Below are 19,693 nucleotides of genomic sequence, written 5' to 3'. Positions count from 1 at the left end.
CTCGATTCGCGGCGTCTCAGAGGGCGCTTCGGGGAAGACAGCCTATAGGGCGAAAGAACTCTTCTCTCAGGAGAACAACTCCTATCAGACGAGTCTCTCGACGAAGGCGATAAACGCCCTGGAGATTGTGAGGGTTCTCTCCTATACGAAGAGGGGCGCTTAGCGGAACTCTTAACAGGGAGCGAAACATCCTTCCTCCTTGTCGAGTCCTTAGCAAAAGAGCCTACGAGAGAAGCTAACTGCTCTTGCAGATTAAACAAAAACTTCTTCGTAGGATCCTGAAGAGAAGGCTCCTCTTGTTTAGTCTTCTTAGGTCCCGAAGGCCAATCCTCGGGAAAACGCTCTGGGCTGGAATCAGCCGCGTCTCTTTAGGCGCCTTCCAGGCTCTCTTCAAAGGGCGCGAAAGAGAGGCCGAACTCCATCCTCGTTTAGGAGAGGAAGAGTCTGAGGCCGAAAAACACTCCCTTAGGACACCTTTTCTGCGGCAATCCGAGGCAGCCTGGGACTTTACAACAGGATCTGCCGAAGGGACGCCTGACCGTTGGGGATGTTCTGCATCCTCCCTGCGGCTTTCGACATTCCTCCTCCCCTGGTCCTGGGAGTTTGGAAGCGGTCTAGGCCTAGGAGCAATGAGGAACCGGTCAGACGCCCCCTCCACTGCACTGGGGACACTGCACAAGTCACTATCACCACTCTTACCTTGGTTTAGAGCTCGTAGCTGAGCTTGAAGTTTCTTAATTGAAGCTTTTACATTTTCCCTCTCTGACGAAGAATCTTTGGATTCAGAACAGGGAGAAGCAGCTGAGGCTAAGGGAAAATCATTAGTAGGAGAGTTAACTTCTTGTTCTAAAGAGCAAGATCTACTAGATGACCTAGCTGAAGCCTTTCTCACTCTATCTCTCTCAAGCTTCCTAACATATGATGATAAGTCTTTCCATTCAAGCTCCGTAAGGTTCTCGCATTCAACACAGGTGTTAATAAAAGAACATTCATTCTCCCTGCATTTAGCGCAAATACTATGAGGATCTAATGCCGATTTAGGCAGCCTAACCTTACAACCTTCCCTACTGCAAACTCTAAACATAGGTGAAGCCTTAGCGTCAGACATCGTGAAAGAGTAGTCAAAACCAAAGTCGAAAAACAGTCCACAATAAGCGTATGCCAAGCCAGAGAAAAAACAGAATACGTCACCAAAAAAACCAATCCAAATTCTCGGCAAACGAGTTGAAATCCAAGATGGAGGAACGAACAATAGGTGTTGTCCGTTCAACCGACAGAGAAATTATGGCTTAGAAAAACGGGAATAGTTCCAGACCCCGCCACCCAGCGGCGGGAATGGTGGATCACCTGACCTACCTGTCGCGTGTGCCGCGAGTTTTGAAATTCTGTCGGGACGACCGAGTCTATAGCTAAGTATATATCTGCTGGGTAAGTTACTTGTACAAAAATAGTTAGAGTGCAAATTTAGCAATCGATGTGTCAATTTATTAAATGTTTTTGCTTTTATGTTTAAAATGTGTATGAAAATATATTACGTATAGGGTATTTTTATTTTTGTATATAAATATGATACAAATTAAGGCAGCCTTTGTAACTACGCTCCACGTTGTCAGGGGATGGTTTTTCATGTTCTTTGTTGTCTGCCACTGTTCTGAAAAATGCATGGTGTTATTTTATTAATTATGCATCTTTTCCATAAATCCTTTAAAAAGTTATGCATTACTTCACTGTATCCAGTAGTATTGTATGTATTCTCATATTATTGGATTGTAAAATACTACGGCAAATCTAAGCCAGTATTCCGCCAAGCGGCCAATGTTGTGGTTTGAAATCAGCTGATGGCGCATACGAGTTTGTTAAGCCATAACGCAATTCTGAGCAAATTCTCTTGCTTCTAGTTAGCATAAACGAATATCTAGATAATTGAGTTATATGAGACAAGGTTATTTTTCATTATACAACATGTTTTTAGGTGGAAATATGAAATGAATATGTTTCTTTGTGATTGTGAACTACTTTTTTTTTTCGTTAACTGATTACATTGGCAGCATGTTTATTGCGTAAAAAAATTGTGATTCCGTTCGCAATTCTCCTTTATATCATCGTAATATGAACTTTACGTTATTTATCTTATATCAGCGTGAGACCAACAGTAAAATGTGTTCTTTCAAGCACAGTAGTTTTGATTAAAATTATTTTATTTCAATTTTATCTACGGTTGTGTTTGATGGCATACGTTTACTGGAGTTTTATCCTTGTTGCCAATGTACGATAATAGTCATTAGCAGCTTGAACAGTTTTCTCAGCTTCAGTTATAACTAGGTTTATATAGTGAACAAAAGTTATTACATTAAGATATCTCAGTGCTTTTCTATACATAATGCCATTTATAACAACTACGGTAATAGTGTGCTGTAGTACGATGATTGAAATACAAGCCAAACGGATGTTATTTAATTCGGTTGTACTTAGAAAAAAAAAATAGTTTCTCGTTCGGTCGTTCATGGCTGTACATGTTTACACAATGAGTATAACGTTAAAACCATACTTTCATCATTCTCTTTTGCTGTTATGTAACTAGAAGATGGATAAAGTTAGGCTATTGTAATTATGGTAACTTTGAACACTACAGCTACCTGTACACTGTATAAACCTTATTATATCTTAACATACTCTAGACACCCAAAGGATTAAAGGTAGGATTTTTTCCACTCTACAGTATTTATAATGCTATAATGTATTGTACAGTAGTAGTGTACAGTAAATTCTATAGTACTATCATGCATAAATATAGTTTTACTTATTGCGCAATTGTGGGAGTACTGCACCTTTGACTGGTCTAGAGTTTCGAAAGAAGGTGTGCAGCAGCCGTAGGCTGTAAAATCGCTTAGCATCGAAAATCACTTAGCGTCGGCGACCAGGAACGGAACCCCTGCCGCTAACCGAGGGCCGCCTGTACTATATGTAACTTAATTCTCCGACATTTTAGTTATTCATCGACCCGGTTTTGACCCACTCTGACTCTGTTAACAATTCATCGACCCCCTTTTGATCCCCTGACTACTCATAGACCCCTTGGATAATCCTATTGACCCCTGGGGGTCGATATCGACCACTTTGAGAACCCCTGGTCTATGTAGACAAAATTTGGCATGTGACCATTTTACCCAACTTAGATAATAGGGTAGGGTTTCAAATAGTTTCATGTACTGTATTTTTTCCCAAAGATTATTTACAATGACTGAATTATTGTGTACTTTCTGGACTGTACAGTATATTTTTTTTTTCTTTACAGTACTATTTTGTTGGTAGACGGTGAACCGTTTCTAGAGGCGACTGATCTTTCAATACCATCAACATCAGTTCCAATTAAAGGTAATTATGAAAAAGTGGGTATATCTTCATACCATTATTAAAAGTATTATTACTAAGACATTTATGAAAGTAGTGTGTTGTTGTATTTGACTGCACTAGAAGCACATAGAGTATTTTACAAGAAAAGTGTCAGTGGGACAGACCATGATCTTCTGTCAAGAACCACTTCATTACATTGAAGAATTAGATTTAGAAACCCTTTATTTGTATTGGTGGTGTAAATTAGATGAGAAATTTACAGTTTTATTGAGGTTTTGAGAATATTATCATCATTAGCATTTTGACGTCAGGTTTTCCTATTAAAGGATTAAGTATTGAGTAAGTTTTCTCCACAGTCTTTGGTCTTGTGCACTTTCTTCTTGAATTTCTATTTGTTTATACTTTTCATTTATGTCCTATCTTTATGATTTACTAAGGCCATTCATACTACTGTACTCACAATGACTGTTCCAGTTCCCTACTCATTACATATCCAAACCATCATTACCTTTTAAAATAAGTCTATTTTTCAGCCTGTTTACACGACTTGCTCTTCACTGTACACTTCAACCCCACACAGTAAAATTTGATTGTCACATTTCAGAATTTCTGTTATTTCTTGAACTGCCGTTACTATATTATCAAATATGTCTTAAGATATATGAAATGTTCCTTGTAATCATTTCTCTTGTGCATTTTGGCCATTAAAATTTCTGTACCCCATTAATATTATACAATTCCAAACACCATCTGTTACCTGTTTCTTTGGTTCTGCTGTTAGTTCCAAGTCATGCTTACAGCTTCACTTGTCCCCCATTTTCATGATATAAAGGACTCATGAAAATCCTTGATGGTCATCAAGATATATATTATAACTCTAATTTTTGTTATAACCACCAGTGTCTTTATTCTATATCTTCTGTTACGGTGGTATTGAACCATTATTTGCACAGTGATTTATTCTGCTACCCTTTGCCTTTATGTATGATGTCTAATGTATTGCTTGTTAAATGCCTTCTTAATATTCATAAATGTAATGAAACTTCTTCCTTATTGCTGTGTTATCTTTTTTAAATGACTGTATAGATATTGTATATTTTATTGACTTTCTTGGTAAAATGCCAGATTCAATTAATTTTATATCGCATTTCTCAGCCATGGTCTCGGGCCACTCTTTCATTGCCCTCTTGATTTGAGACTGCCTTGACGAAGTTATGCATTTTCAGCTGACTGCTGAAAATGCATAGCGGGCAAGAGGGCTTTCGAACTGGGAGAAATATCCCCCAGTTCGAATCCAAAAGTCTCAATTTTCCTCTTACTTAAATTTATTTCCACTCTTCTACTATCTTTAACTCAGTTGCTCAACCTAGCTGTCCCCCCCCTCTTCACTAAAACCTTCTTACAGGTTGGGCAGGGGCTGGGCTTTTTTCGCATTGGCTCTTTCTTGATCCAAATGGCAGAGACTGTAGAGGTTTGGTCCGCCTCTCGAGTATGTTTGGACCCTGAGGATGTTGATATGATTTCATAGCAATATCCATCGGGGCGGAACTACCTATGGGGGACTAGCCTGCGGAATCCGGGGAGGTATAGTCTCTACGGTAGGACTCTCGGCATTCTTTCCGGTGTGCCCTCTATTGTAACATGAATGGGGATGATTGCATACTAGTTATGCCCTCAGTCCTATCAAGCAGGTTTTGCTTACACTTGAGCCACTCATGTTATGGTAGAGCTATCCCTTCGGGGTAGGGTAGGGAGTGGACATATGGGAGTCAGTCTCTGCTGAGTGTCTTTGGTGAGAGAGGGGTTGGTGTGGGGGGCCTGGTTTTCTGCCTGATTTGCAGTAGGTTTTTCAAATTTCTGCTGAAGGATTTATGAATAACGACCCTATGATAAACTCCCCCGGACAATGCGACCTCTTGACACTTCCCTCCTCTTCGACCTCTGGCACGGACAAGGACAATCCTATAGAAAATTCAGTTGTACAAAAGACGACCCATGACAAGACCTTGAATGTGGCTATGGAAAGTTCTAGCAGTGGTGAGAGAATCCTTTATGTTGATAATCTCCTCAGACTTCAATTGTTTTACGTTTATGGAAATGTTTGGAAGGTTTGGTGAAATTAAAGTCATAAAGTATTGTGAAACTAAAAAGATTTTGCATTTTGGAGGGTTTTGGATTGAGTTTACAACTCATAATAATGCCATGAATGCTTTCAAGTGCTCAACTAAGGAAAACTTAAAATGTATGTTAATTTATAAAATGCCCCAGAATATTGAAGTTGATTCCTTTTATCCAGCAAGAGTCAGTCAGGAAACTACAGATGGGAAATGTAAGGTGAGGACATCTTTACCTGCCAGGTGGCTAATTGTTTCTACAAAATCAGAATTTTGCAATCTTTTCCACTTCAGGAAAACATTTGAGAACATTGGCAGGAACAATGACCAACTCTGATATTACGAGTTTGGAAAGAATAGTTTTTTGTTTTTTGGTTCATGCTAAGTCTTATAGACAAGGTCACATGATCTCTAAGTTGAAAAATACTGATATGATAAAAAGGAGGTCAAACCACACTATAGTTTTAGTTATGCCAAGGGAGTAGTATTCAGTCAAGACCTATATGAACTGCCTGACGAGGAATTGCTGGAAATGTGCGATGATAAAGTGTGGAAGATTTTCAAGGTTCCAAGATCAAGAATGATTATTTTCACTTTTAATAATGATCAAGTTCCTGATTATATATATGTTGACAAGGAGAGATTCGTGTTAGACCTTTTAAGCATAGACCACTCCAATGTTTCATGTGTTTTGGATATGGTCACTCGGCAAAGGTATGTACTAGGAGCCAGCTATGTTCTGCCTGCTCCTTAAAAAAGCATGAAGGCGAATGTACTACCCCAGTATTATGTATAAATTGTAAGGGAAATCATAATGCAAGGCATAAGGAATGTGAGTCATTTAAAAAAGAAGTGTTAGCCATAGAGAAAGCTCATGCTGAACATCTAAGTATTAGCCAGGCAAAAAGACTTTTGTTTCCAAGACCTCAATATAGTGAAGTAGTAAAAAGTGGAAAATCTAATATAAAAGATCTATCTAGAATACCAACTTCAAAGTCAAAGCTTCAGCTATCCCCTTCTGAGCTCGAAGTACATTCAGCATCTCCGCCTTCATCCATGAAGGCCCCTTTGTCCCCTCCCGATGGGCCTCCTCTGGGCTTCTGGGAGGTCTCTCGGGCTTCTAATGTAGAAGCCTCAGCTGCCTGATCTGGGCATGTCCCAGAATGACACCTTGATCAGTGCACCTCATAAGGCTCAGGTGCACGCTGCAGAGATGGTGCCTCTTAGAAATAAGAGACCCCGTACTCCATCATCATCTCCACCTATCCCCACACCATAGTAGGGTTCCCAAGAGAGGAAATAGCAGGTCTCTTGAGGATCTGCCTAGTTCCTCTTTGAAACAAAGACCAAGACCAAGTCTTTCCAGACCAGCCCAATCCAAGTCCAAAAAGTAAAAAAAAAAAAAATCTAATAGTAAATAATGGCTCTATGTCAGTGGAACATAAGAGGTTTCCATTCAAACAGTGAACAGGTCCGGGTCCTTTTCAAGGAGCATAATTTAGCTGCCCTTTGTTTGCAAGAGACTAAACGGAATGTTTCTCCTAATTGTGGACAAAACTTTATTTTTCACAGATCTCCACCACCTGTAGGTGAACGTGCTCATGGCGGTACATGTATTATTGTGGCCAAGTCATTACCACAAAAAGTTATCAAATTAGACTCCATACTGCAAGCTTGTGCAACACAGATTTTCATCAATAAATGGGTCACTCTGTGCTCTCTTTATCTAGAACCTGGCCTAGAAACTCGATTGGTGGACAGAGCTGGCAATCCAAGACAATTAGAGGTTGAAGATTTGCAATCACTTTTAGACCAACTACCTCAACCTTTCATTCTGATGGGGGATTTTAATGCAAAACATACTTTGTGGGGGGAAGGTAGGTGTGATCACCGTGGTCTTATAATTGAAAGATTAATAGATTGCAATGATGTAGTTTTAATGAACGACGGTTCTCCTACAAGGTTTGATGTAGCCCATAACTCTAGTTCAGCAATTGATCTTACAATATGTTCGTCGTCATTACGATTAGACTATAAGTGGTCAGTGGATGAAAATCTCTATGGGAGCGACCACTATCCCATCCATCTTAAGTATGTACAAAATACACCCTCCCCATCTTTACCCAAGTGGAAGATAAAGGAGGCAGATTGGCAGCTGTATGAAAAATCTACCAAAGTCAATCATAAGGCCAATGAATTTCCATTGCCCCTCAGTGCCTACGAATATCTCGCTAGTATAATGATTGGAGGGGCAATGATGATCAATTTCCTTAAAACATCAGGGAAACCCCGTCGTCCACTGGTACCTTGGTGGAATAGTAAATGTGCCTTGGAGTGTAGGAAAATTGCAAGAGCCAGTTACAAGCGATATCGAAGGCGTCCTGTCTTAGTTAATAGAATAATATACAAGAGAAACCTCGCCAAACAAAAGCAAGTCTTTAAAGAAGCAAGGAGGGAATCCTTCATCAAGTACATATCAGAATTAAAGTATAACTCGCCACTTTCTCTGGTTTGGGATAGAATCCGTAAATTACTAGGGAAATTTTCCCCTGCTCCTTTACCTATTTTGAAAATCAACTTGGTAGTTATATCGGATGCAAGAGAGGTGGCAGAGGCCTTTGCTCGGCACTTTTCAAGCATTTCAAGCCCCAGTCACTACTCCCCTGAATTTCGCAATATTAGAAACATGACTATAGTTAATCCGCCTGTTTGTTCAAATTCTGAGGCATATAACCTTCCATTTAGTATTGTCGAATTCAAATATGCCTTATCTTTGTCCTCTCCAACATCACCTGGAGAAGATGATATTATTTATGCAATGATTTCTCACTTACCTCTGGAGTCAAAAAAATTCTTTGTCGATGTTTTAAACGAATTCTGGTGCTCAGGGACTTCATATAAGTTGTGGAAAAACTCTGTTATAGTTCCTTTTTTAAAACCCGGAAAGGACCCTAGTCATCCCAAAAGTTATAGGCCTATTGCTCTTACCAGCTGTGTCTTCAAGATTTATGAACGAATGGTGAATTTTCGTCTGATATGGTTATTAGAAACAAAGAACCTGTTGTCAATGAGGCAATTTGGCTTTCGCAAGAATAGAAGTACATTGGATCCCTTATTATGTCTCACACGTGAGATTCAGAATGCTTTTGCAGTCCAAAATCAAACAATTGCCGTGTTCTTTGATCTGGAAAAAGCATTTGATACTACTCGGAGGGTTGGTATTTTAATGCAGCTGGTTGAATGGCGTATTGGTGGCAATATGTTTAATTTTGCCAGACTTCCTGTCTGACCGGTACCTTAAAGTTAGAATTGGCTCTACCTTCTCATCAGAGTATCTTCAGGAAGAAGGCATTCCACAAGGGAGTGTGCTTAGTCCAACCTTTTTTAATGTTGCCATTAATGGTTTACTTGAACATCTCCCTGTTGGAGTAACTGGTCAAGCATTCGCGGATGATATTGTTATCGTCTGTAGTAGAGCTACTGCAGTTGAAGCTTGTACTAAAATTCAGTTTGCAATTAATGCTGCTACTTCCTGGGCTAATAGTAAAGGTTTCAAATTTTCTGCAGAAAAAACTAAAGCTATACGTTTTTGCAGAACACGAAGAAGGGAAGAGATTCCAACCTTATTTTTAGAAGGTTCTATCTTGCTTTATGAAGATAAAGTCAAATATTTAGGAATTATTTTTGACAAAAAATTGACTTTTGCTGAACATATAAATGAGACTAGTAAATGTTAAACAGCGGTGCAATATTCTTAAAGTTGTTAGTAACCTGAATTTTGGAGCAGACCGTACTACTTTATTAAGAATTTATCAGGCACTATGCTTGAGTAAGATTGATTATGGATCTCAGGTTTATGGCTCTGCATGTAAGACCTTGTTAGGTAAGCTGGATGTAGTACACAATATGGCATTGCGTATTTGTACAGGTGCTTTTAAAACGTCTCCTGTTGAGAGCCTTTATGTAGACACTGGTTTTCTTCCTCTTTTCATTCGGAGGGAGGAACAAGGTCTCCGATATTTGTCAAGAGCACTAACCTCTCAATCTAATCCAAATTTTAAGTATATAAAACATCCTGTTGACAGAGCACCAACTAAACCTACATTGCCTAAGCCCCTTGAAGTTAGATTAAACATAAGTGCGAGAGAGGTAGGCCTTATTCCTCCACTGGTTATGGAAACTACATTTTCTAAATTCCCTCCTTGGTGTAGGCCTCCTTTAGATATTTGCCAAGTTAGAGACAACAAAAAGATCAGCTCAAGTGTTCAGCTTAAAAGTAGCTTCTTGGCCCATGTTTCTGAGCATAGTAACTCGATTGCTGTATATACAGATGGATCAAAATCAGCAAATGGAGTTGGATGTTCTGTCATCGTCGGTGAGAGAACAATTACAAAAAGCCTCCCTATTAAATTCTCAATTTTTAATGCAGAGATTTTTGCTATTTTTAGCGTTTTGAAATTTATTTTTAGTACAGGTAGCACTGGGGACTCGTATATTATTTATTGTGATTCCCAGAGTTCCCTAGCTGCACTCCAGAAGTTGACGCCATCTAATCAACTCGTCCAAGAGGTGCAGGATTGGCTGGTCCTCCTGCATTCTCGAAAACGCATCAGTGTGAAGTTTTGTTGGGTTCCCTCGCATGTGGGAATTCGTGGTAACGAGCTGGCTGATACAGCCGCTAAGCAGGCAGCTTCCTCCCGGGCTTCCCACTCTGTGAGGGTTTCCCTGTGAAGATTTTAAACCTTTTTCTTAGTTAATAATTTTTTTGTAGGGACTAAGTGGCAGAATCACTGTTCCAACTTGAATAGTAATTTAAAGCTGAAATCGATCAGACCTTCTGTTCATCCCTGGTCACCTTCTGTTGAGATGGATAGAAGATCTAGTATAGTTTTAACACGCTTGCGTATAGGGCATACTTTTTTAACTCACCGGTATCTTTTAACTAGTGGAGCAGAGAGGCAGGTTCCTCAATGCTCCAATTGTAATGTTGACATTACAGTGAGGCATATATTTGTTGACTGTCCTCTTTATTTTAATCATAGACGTCGGTTTGGTTTCACCAACAAACCTTTGTCAGATATTTTAGGAGAGGGTGCTCCCGTAGAAGAGATTTTTAAATTTCTTAAGGAAATCCATTTGTTTTATGATATTTAATTGAGTATTTTAATATGAAGTTTATTTTAATAATTTTGATTAATTATGTATACCTTTTTTAGTAAATATATTTTGTTGATATATATGCGCTGAATGGCCTTTGGCTCCGGCGCGTGGCAAATGGCCACAAAATTTATAAATTCAATTCAATTCACTCTTTCATTGTTTCATAACACACTTTAGCATTCTTACTTCCCAATACATGAACACTAGTACATATAGTGGACCCTTTCTCTTTCATGCTCCACTTTATCAAAGATTTTTGTGGAAGATATCTTTCATTATTGCGCCAGAACATTTCACCAATTCACAGATTTTTTCATAGAGCAATAGTCATTAATTACTCTATTTTTATTTTATTTTCATGACTAAATATGTTTTTATGATAAAAAATTACTATTTACTAGTGTTAAAATATTAATATTAATTAATGTAAACACAGCAAAATATCTATAAAATGTAAATACAAATTAAATAAATATTTTAATATAAATTGTAACCTGTAACTCGGGTCCAGAATGAGCTTAACAGGTTCATGATTCTCTCTCTCTCTCTCTCTCTCTCTCTCTCTCTCTCTCCTTCTTCTCTCTCTCTCTCTCTCTCTCTCTCTCTCACACACACACACGATGGACTAATAAATCTGTAAGACATGCTAATCCTTGTAACCTCTTGTAACTCTCAAGGGTAATGTAAGATGTATTTGAAATTATATAAGTTTTTGTGGTTGATAGATTATACTGTACAGTATTTAAAATATTTGCTAATTATTTTTATTGTATTTTCCAATCAGCTTTTATTGAATTGCTTAAAGCTGTAATTATAGCATGAAAAATATACTAAAATGAATGACAATAACACCACATTTATGTATTATAAAACTACTGTATACTGTACAAAATATACATGCTTAGGAAATCAATCTCTCTTATTGCAATGAGGGGAAAAGAGAGAGAATAGAAATACATATGCACAGTAAAAATATTTAATACACTAGTGACAGTAATTTTTTTAACAATGTAAAAGGAAAACCAGACTTCACTACTATGAGAGAAAATAACTATGCTTACATATAGTACAGGGATAACTTTATTAGTGGTCAAACATACTGTAAAACAGATTTATTTAATTTATATTAAATATTTTATAGATGTATTGCTGTTTGCATTAATATTAATACTTGAAAAGTATTCAATCACTGTTATAAGCATTTTAGGGGTGTATATACTTGAGATTAACAGTTGTAGGAGAGTACTAATCTGATTGTATTTTTGTGTGTATTTTTGTGTGAAATTATATGAAATTGAGTTAGTTTGATAATTTTATTAAATTATGCAAAGAACTGTTAAAACAGGTAGTTATAAGCATTTTAGTTTAAGGGGTACAGGGTATTTGACAGATACATATAAGTATTTTTAGAGGCAATTTTCCATATTTGCTGTGGGTTCTGGAATCTATCCCCAGGAAAAAGTGAGAGTACTGTACCCCCCCTTGTTTAATCAATGTTATTCAATGTATTTCCATTCTTCTGGTCCCATCTGTACTGTTATGTTTTTAAATACAGTAGTACCTCGAGATACGAAAGGCTCTACTTACGAAAAACTCGAGATACGAAAGCCAATGCGAAAAATTTTACTGCTCTACATACGAAAAGTTTTCAAGATATGAAAGGTTGTTGCTGTAATGTCCCGAGATTCGCCCGGACCACCGAGAACAATTTTAAAACTCCCGCGCCGCCAACTGAGTAAACTCGCCACCATCCTCCCGCTCTCCCATTGGTTCCTGATGCTAGTCACCCCATAAGGTCCTGCTCTCCTATTGGTCAGCATCTACCCCTTGTGCTTTAAGTATTCTATTGGTAAAAGGTTGCTGTAAATTGAAAAACTTATGCAATACATTTAATAAAAAAAAAAAGTAGGTAAAGATAGAATAAAGAATAGAAATGAATGGTTATTATACTGTTTGGTAGTTTCAGTAGTTGAAGAGAGATAATGAAAATTTATGGCTTACTGTGTAAAAGTGATTGCTTGGCGATCGTTCGATACTCGTAAGTGCTGGATGTAAACAGACGTTTGGAAGCTTTTTTTTGTTTATTATAATTAATGGTTACTTAATAATTATTTGAAATGAGTACATGCAATACATTTAATAAAAAATTGTGAATTAGATATCATAAAATATAAAATAAATCAGACTGCCAACAAATACGTATTTTTTAGAATTCTTCTTCTGTTTTATTATTACGTTACGTATACGCATGTTTCATTATAGCTGTCAGTAACTCGGTATCTTCATTAGGTAAAGATAGAATAAAGAATAGAAATTAATGGTTATAATACTGTTTGGTGGTTTCATTAGTTGAAGAGAGATACTAATGACAATTTATGGCTTACTGTGTGCTAGGAAAAATGATTGCTTGGCGCTTGTTCGATACTCGTAAGACGGGTAAGAGCTGAATGTAAACAATCGATTGGCAGGTTTGTTTTTTGTTTGTTTGTGTATTATAGTTAATGATTAATTAATAATTATTTGAAATGAGTACATACTGATTATTTATACATTTTATTGGCATATTCTAAGCTTTTAGCTCTTAGGTTTAGATGTCAGAATCATAGACTAGGCTACAGTAGCAACCGCTAACATAGGCTAGGCTTATTGCTAAGGGACATATGCTAAAGTCCTAATATATGCAGTAAAAATGGGGTTGAACATTACATGCAGTTGAATATTACTCAAGTATGTACAGTATTTTGCCTTTTTGGAGTCATATTTCTTCCGTCGTAACCCTAGAACATGTGTTTTATGCCTGGAAATATAATTTACTGGGGTGTTTTTGGAGGGCTTGGAATGGATTAGCCATTTTACATGTAAAATGTGTTCCAAGATACGAAAAACTCATAATACGAAGGCCGTCTCGGAACGGATTAATTTCGTATCTCGAGGTACCACTGTACAGTATTTAGACCAGTCTAAGCCTTCAACCAGGACTAATTGCAGTTTTCTTGACATTTGCGTATCATGTAGCACTAGTGAACTTGCTCCTGTTAAGACTGAAGGTTTGTTAGCTGTGAAAAATACAAAGTGATAAAAAATTTGTAATTTTTCACAATTTTTTCTCCAACACTCACCCCCACCTGTGGTGCTTTATATTCACATTGAGGTCTGTGTCTGAGCATGGCTGCCTTGACAACCCTTCTGTCAGCAGTAGTTCATGTTGAATTTAACAAATCATACAAATCTTGCTTCAGGGGGCCGGCCGGCTAATGCCATTTTTTAATGACAGGACTTTGATATTCATACCACTTAATAAGGTGACTTGGGATATCTCCAAACTGCGTATGATTTTTGCCTCTGACCTTCGGTTTTGTTTCGCCAGGGCGATTTATCCCTTGATATTTAATATTAAGACCTGGGATTACTACCATATATAGACCTGGTGTAGACCTCCAATCTAATGAGTTTTTTTTTTCTAAAAGTCATTTTTGTACATGCAACTTCCCCGGCAGATATATACTTAGCTATAGTCTCCGACGTCCCCGACAGAATTTCAAATTTGGGGGCACACGCTACAGGTAGGTCAGGTGATCTACCCTCCCGCCGCTGGGTGGCGGGAGTAGGAACCATTCCCGTTTCCTAATCAGTTTTTCTCTGTTGCCGGTTCCAATAACACCCGTTGTTGGTTCCTCCTGATTTGGATATCGTTTTTCGCTTGCCGTGGATCTTTTGACTGTCTTTTGGTGACGTATTGGATCGTTGCTTGGCATATGCTTTTGTTTACTTTTGATTTGGATTTCCTTTTTATGATTCTCTAATGCGTCAGACGCTAGTACTGTTTTTAGAATATGGGCGATGAATGTGTGACGTAAGACTACCGAAGGGTTCGGTAGATCCTCGCACTGTCGAAGAGTAATTTAATTTTTGTTTTTTCAAAGGAACTACCACTCTGTTGTAAGACTGTATGCAGTTACTGAATGACAATCATTAACACGAAACTTTTGACATGAAGATATGATGAGGATCCTTAAGAGAAACTTCATTGTTGAAGTTTTTGTAGTTCCATAGATCACTTATTAATGAATTGTCTATTAATAATCTTGTACTGAATGTGAGATTTTGAATGAGGAAGAAGTCTCTTTCTTCTTCTTTGAGGAAGTTAGAGAAGAACAGAGTTAGGAAAGCTTCGTCTAGAAACTCCAGTAGTTCTCGTATTAACAAGCTAGTTGGTGAGGCTTTAGAACCTAACCCTAATGTAGTTGTTGCAACCTCTCCTCCATTTTCAGCCCCTTCTCCCTTCTTTGAACCTGCGGATTCGTCTTCGAGATGAAGCGCCTCAGCGGAGTGGCTGGTTGGTCCCGTTGCTGAATAACCACTGGTTCCATGCAACGTAAAAGTACCATACAAACAAACAAACGAAGTGAGTTTGATTTATATATTTCTGGCATAAAAGCCTAGATTCGCAGGATGGAATTGCAGTTGCTTGCAATGGAAGGGAAGAGTGCTGTGGGAAGTTTTTTGTGCAGTGTTCCCAGTGTAGTGGGGGGGGGGGGGGGGGGGGGGGGGGGGGGGGGGGCGTCGTGACCGGCTCCGCATTGCTCCTAGGCCTAGACCTCTTCCAAACTCCCAGAACTAGGAGAGGAGGAATGTCGATAGCCGTAAGGAGGATGTAGAGCATCCCCAACGGTCAGGCGTCCCTTCGGCAGGCTTTGTTGTCTCGACCCAAACTGCCATGGATCGCCACAGAAAAGGCATCCTGAGGAAGTGCTTTTCTTCTTCCGATTCAGCTTCTCCAGGCCGCGAGACGCTTCTCTCTTCACAGGCGCGCCTCTCTTAGCAGGCGCTCTTCTCCTGGTAGGCGTTTTCTTGTCCAGGCGCCCTCTGTCGGAAGGAGGATCCTCCCCTTCCGGATCCCAACGCATCATAGGCGCTCTTCTCCGCATGTCAGGTGCTCGTCGTCTGGCAAGCTCCTCTCTTCTGACAGACGCCAGGATCCCAGCAGGATCCCTTCTCCTGCTAGGCGCTCTTCGATGTACAGAAGCTCCTCTCCTGACAGGCGCCAGGATCCCAGCAGGATCCCTTCTCCTGCTAGGTGCTTGTTTGTGTACAGAAGTGCCTCTCCTGACAGGCGCCAGGATCCCGACAGGTGCCAGGATCCCAGCAGGATCCCTTCTCCTGCTAGGCGCTCTTCAGTGTACAGAAGCGCCTCTCCTGACAGGCGCCAGGATCCCAACAGGCGCCAGGATCCCAGTAGGATCCCTTCTCCTGCTAGGCACTCTTCAGTGTACAGAAGCGCCTCTCCTGACTGGCGCCAGGATCCCAGCAGGATCTTTTCTCCTGCTAGGCGCTCTCCAGTAGACAGAAGTACCTCTCCGGACAGGCGCCAGACTAGCAGCAAGCGCCCTACTCCTGCCAGGCGCTCTTCAGTTGATAGAAGTGCTTCTCCTTCGCAGAGTTCCTCCCCTGGGAAGCGTTCTTCTCCTGCGGTTGTGTTGGAAGAGGTTTCTGAAGACTATAATTATTACGATATTCGGGAACCTCGCCAAATGCTTGAATTCTTGGAATAGGTTCTGTCATGTAAGTGGGTTGGCCCCCATTGACAAGATCCAAAAGGTTCTGTCATGTAAGTGGGTAAGGCCCCATTGACAAGATCCAAAAAGGTTCTGTCATGTAAGTTGGTAAGCCCCCATTGACAAGATCCAAAAAGGCTTTGCCATGTAAGTGGGCTAGTCCCCATTGACAAAGATCCTAATAAGGTTCTGTCGCGTAAGCGGGTAAGCCCCCATTGACAAGATCCAGAAGAGCCCTCAGTCATAGGTCTACCTCGCTGAGGCTCTTGAGGCAAAGCAGACTCATAGACAGTGCCCATGAAGTCTTATGCCCAATAAGATAAGAAGCTTGAACTGTCGTCTTCGGTACTCTGTTCACAATTGAAGCTTTCCTTCGGGAAAGACTTCTCCTTCATTCTCTTGACTAGAGAACGAAGGCGGTCGATCTCCAATCCTTACTCTCATTCCTCGTAGGGAAAAGAATGTAGGATGGAGGTAGTTGTACAGAAACCTACAAAAATACTACGTATTTTACCTTCGCGACATGATTCTGTTAAGCAGTTGAACTGTCCGGGGTGTAGGCGCATACCGTAGTTAGCTCTACGGATGGCGACCGAGACAACTAGTATCCTAATTGAACTGCTAATCGGGGCTCCCTGCAACCTCCCACGAGTTACCAGTTTCGATTTTTGTACAAGTAATTTACCCAGCAGATATATACTTAGCTATAGACTCGGTCGTCCCGACAGAATTTCAAAACTCGCGGCACACGCGACAGGTAGGTCAGGTGATCCACCATTCCCGCCGCTGGGTGGCGGGGTCTGGAACTATTCCCGTTTTCTAAGCCATAATTTCTCTGTCGGTTGAACGGACAACACCTATTGTTCGTTCCTCCATCTTGGATTTCAACTCGTTTGCCGAGAATTTGGATTGGTTTTTTGGTGACGTATTCTGTTTTTTCTCTGGCTTGGCATACGCTTATTGTGGACTGTTTTTCGACTTTGGTTTTGACTACTCTTTCACGATGTCTGACGCTAAGGCTTCACCTATGTTTAGAGTTTGCAGTAGGGAAGGTTGTAAGGTTAGGCTGCCTAAATCGGCATTAGATCCTCATAGTATTTGCGCTAAATGCAGGGAGAATGAATGTTCTTTTATTAACACCTGTGTTGAATGCGAGAACCTTACGGAGCTTGAATGGAAAGACTTATCATCATATGTTAGGAAGCTTGAGAGAGATAGAGTGAGAAAGGCTTCAGCTAGGTCATCTAGTAGATCTTGCTCTTTAGAACAAGAAGTTAACTCTCCTACTAACGATTTTCCCTTAGCCTCAGCTGCTTCTCCCTGTTCTGAAATCCAAAGATTCTTCGTCAGAGAGGGAAAATGTAAAAGCTTTCAATTAATAAAACTTCAAGCTCAGCTACGAGCTCTAAACCAAGGTAAGAGTGGTGATAGTGACTTGTGCAGTGTCCCCAGTGCAGTGGAGGGGGCGTCTGACCGGTTCCTCATTGCTCCTAGGCCTAGACCGCTTCCAAAACTCCCAGGACCAGGGGAGGAGGAATGTCGAAAGCCGCAGGGAGGATGCAGAACATCCCCAACGGTCAGGCGTCCCTTCGGCAGATCCTGTTGTAAAGTCCCAGGCTGCCTCGGATTGCCGCAGAAAAGGTGTCCTAAGGGAGTGTTTTTCGGCCTCAGACTCTTCCTCTCCTAAACGAGGATGGAGTTCGGCCTCTCTTTCGCGCCCTTTGAAGAGAGCCTGGAAGGCGCCTAAAGGAGACGCGGCTGATTCCAGCCCAGAGCGTTTTCCCGAGGATTGGCCTTCGGGACCTAAGAAGACTAAACAAGAGGAGCCTTCTCTTCAGGATCCTACGAAGAAGTTTTTGTTTAATCTGCAAGAGCAGTTAGCTTCTCTCGTAGGCTCTTTTGCTAAGGACTCGACAAGGAGGAAGGATGTTTCGCTCCCTGTTAAGAGTTCCGCTAAGCGCCCCTCTTCGTATAGGAGAGAACCCTCACAATCTCCAGGGCGTTTATCGCCTTCGTCGAGAGACTCGTCTGATAGGAGTTGTTCTCCTGAGAGAAGAGTTCTTTCGCCCTATAGGCTGTCTTCCCGAAGCGCCCTCTGAGACGCAAAGCAAATCGAGCAGAAGTCTCGATCGGTTTAGGTTAAGGAACCGGAAAACCCGATTTAAGTATCAGGATCCTTTGGGTCTGCAGGACCAGGAGCCAGACAGGCGCAAAGAGGCAGCAAGACGCAAGAAAGGGCGTCAAGAGCCTCTCAGACCACAGGATTCAGGACGTCAGGATTCTGCTAGAAGGCAGGAATCAGGACGCCATGAGCCAGGACGCCATGAGTCAGGACGCCATGAGTCAGGGCGCCAGGAGTCAGGGCGCCAGGAGTTAGAACGCCAGGAGGAAGGACGCCAGGAGTACGTTAGGCTTCAAGTGTTAGGGCGCCAAGAGCCTGTTAAGCGTCAGGAATCAGGACGCGGGGATCTTTTCAAGCGCCCTGAATCAGGGCGCCAGGAGCCTAGCAAGCGCCACGAACCTGGCGAACCTAGACAACAAGAGTCTAGTAGGCGCAAGAGTGTTTCCGACAGGCAGGAGCCTCACTCTTCGTATAGAAGTGCTAATGTTCAGCGCTCCCCTTCTAGGGAAAGGAGTTCTTCTCCCGGGAAGAGCCAGATCACTCCCAAACGGTCTCCTTCTGTGGATCAGTTGGACCAGGTATCGGAAGACGACGAGCCAGTAGATGTAGCAGTTTCTGACTACAAGAGACTTTCTCTTTTGCTGCTAAAGGAGTTCGGAGACTCCCTTCATCCTGCGGACCCTCCTTCACCAGGATCGTTGATGTCTAGCACAAAAGCTCTCAAGTCGTCTTCCTTCGTCAAGATGCGCCCCGCTCTTTGTATGAAAAAGGCATTAAAGACTTTTTCAGAGTGGTTGACTTCCAGAAGGGAAGCGGGCAAGACAGTTTTTTCCTGCCCTCCTTCCAAGTTAACAGGCAAACCAGGAAGGTGGTACGAGACCAAAGAACCTATGGGGTTAGGCCTTCCTTCTTCCGCAGATGCGGATTTTGCTTCCTTAGTGGACTCTTCTAGGAGGAAGTCTTTGCTGTCTGCTAAGGCAACTTGGGGCATGTGTGAGCTAGACCACCTTCTAAAGGGCCTCTTTAAAACCCTAGAAGTCTTCAATTTTATGGACTGGGCTTTGGGAGCGTTAGCTAAGAGAGCTCAGGACACTGACTTTGTTTCCATGGAGGAACTTTTGAGCGTCCTGGCTTGCCTGGACAGAGCGGTCATGGACGGTTCCGTTGAAGTTGCCTCTCTTTTTGGAACGGGAGTATTAAAGAAGAGATCGGTCTTTAGCTCTTTCTTAGCAAGAGCAGTATCACCTTTGCAAAGGACATCTCTTCTTTTTGCACCGTTATCCCCGCACCTATTTCCACAGGAGACTGTTAGAGAGGTTTCTAAATCTCTTACGGAGAAGGCAACTCAGGATCTCCTCACGCACTCAGCCAAGAAGTTTAGGCCGGCA

The 19,693-nt window shown here is 41.0% G+C and overlaps 1 protein-coding gene across 6 annotated transcripts in view; it reads left to right on the top strand.

The window, feature by feature from the left end:
• LOC135196277 (heat shock factor protein-like) overlaps nucleotides 1–19,693 on the top strand; it is a 340,110-nt gene that overhangs the window by 141,292 nt on the left and 179,125 nt on the right. For all 6 annotated transcript variants that reach the window (XM_064222984.1, XM_064222983.1, XM_064222982.1 and 3 more), the window contains exon 6: nucleotides 3,296–3,375. In XM_064222984.1, coding sequence (XP_064079054.1) covers nucleotides 3,296–3,375 — 80 coding nt within the window. The remainder of the gene's footprint in view (nucleotides 1–3,295; nucleotides 3,376–19,693) is intronic.

Source organism: Macrobrachium nipponense, chromosome 17, assembly GCF_015104395.2.
Source record: "Macrobrachium nipponense isolate FS-2020 chromosome 17, ASM1510439v2, whole genome shotgun sequence".
Taxonomy (NCBI): Eukaryota; Metazoa; Arthropoda; class Malacostraca; order Decapoda; family Palaemonidae; genus Macrobrachium; species Macrobrachium nipponense.
This window is presented reverse-complemented; position numbering and strand designations above follow the sequence as displayed.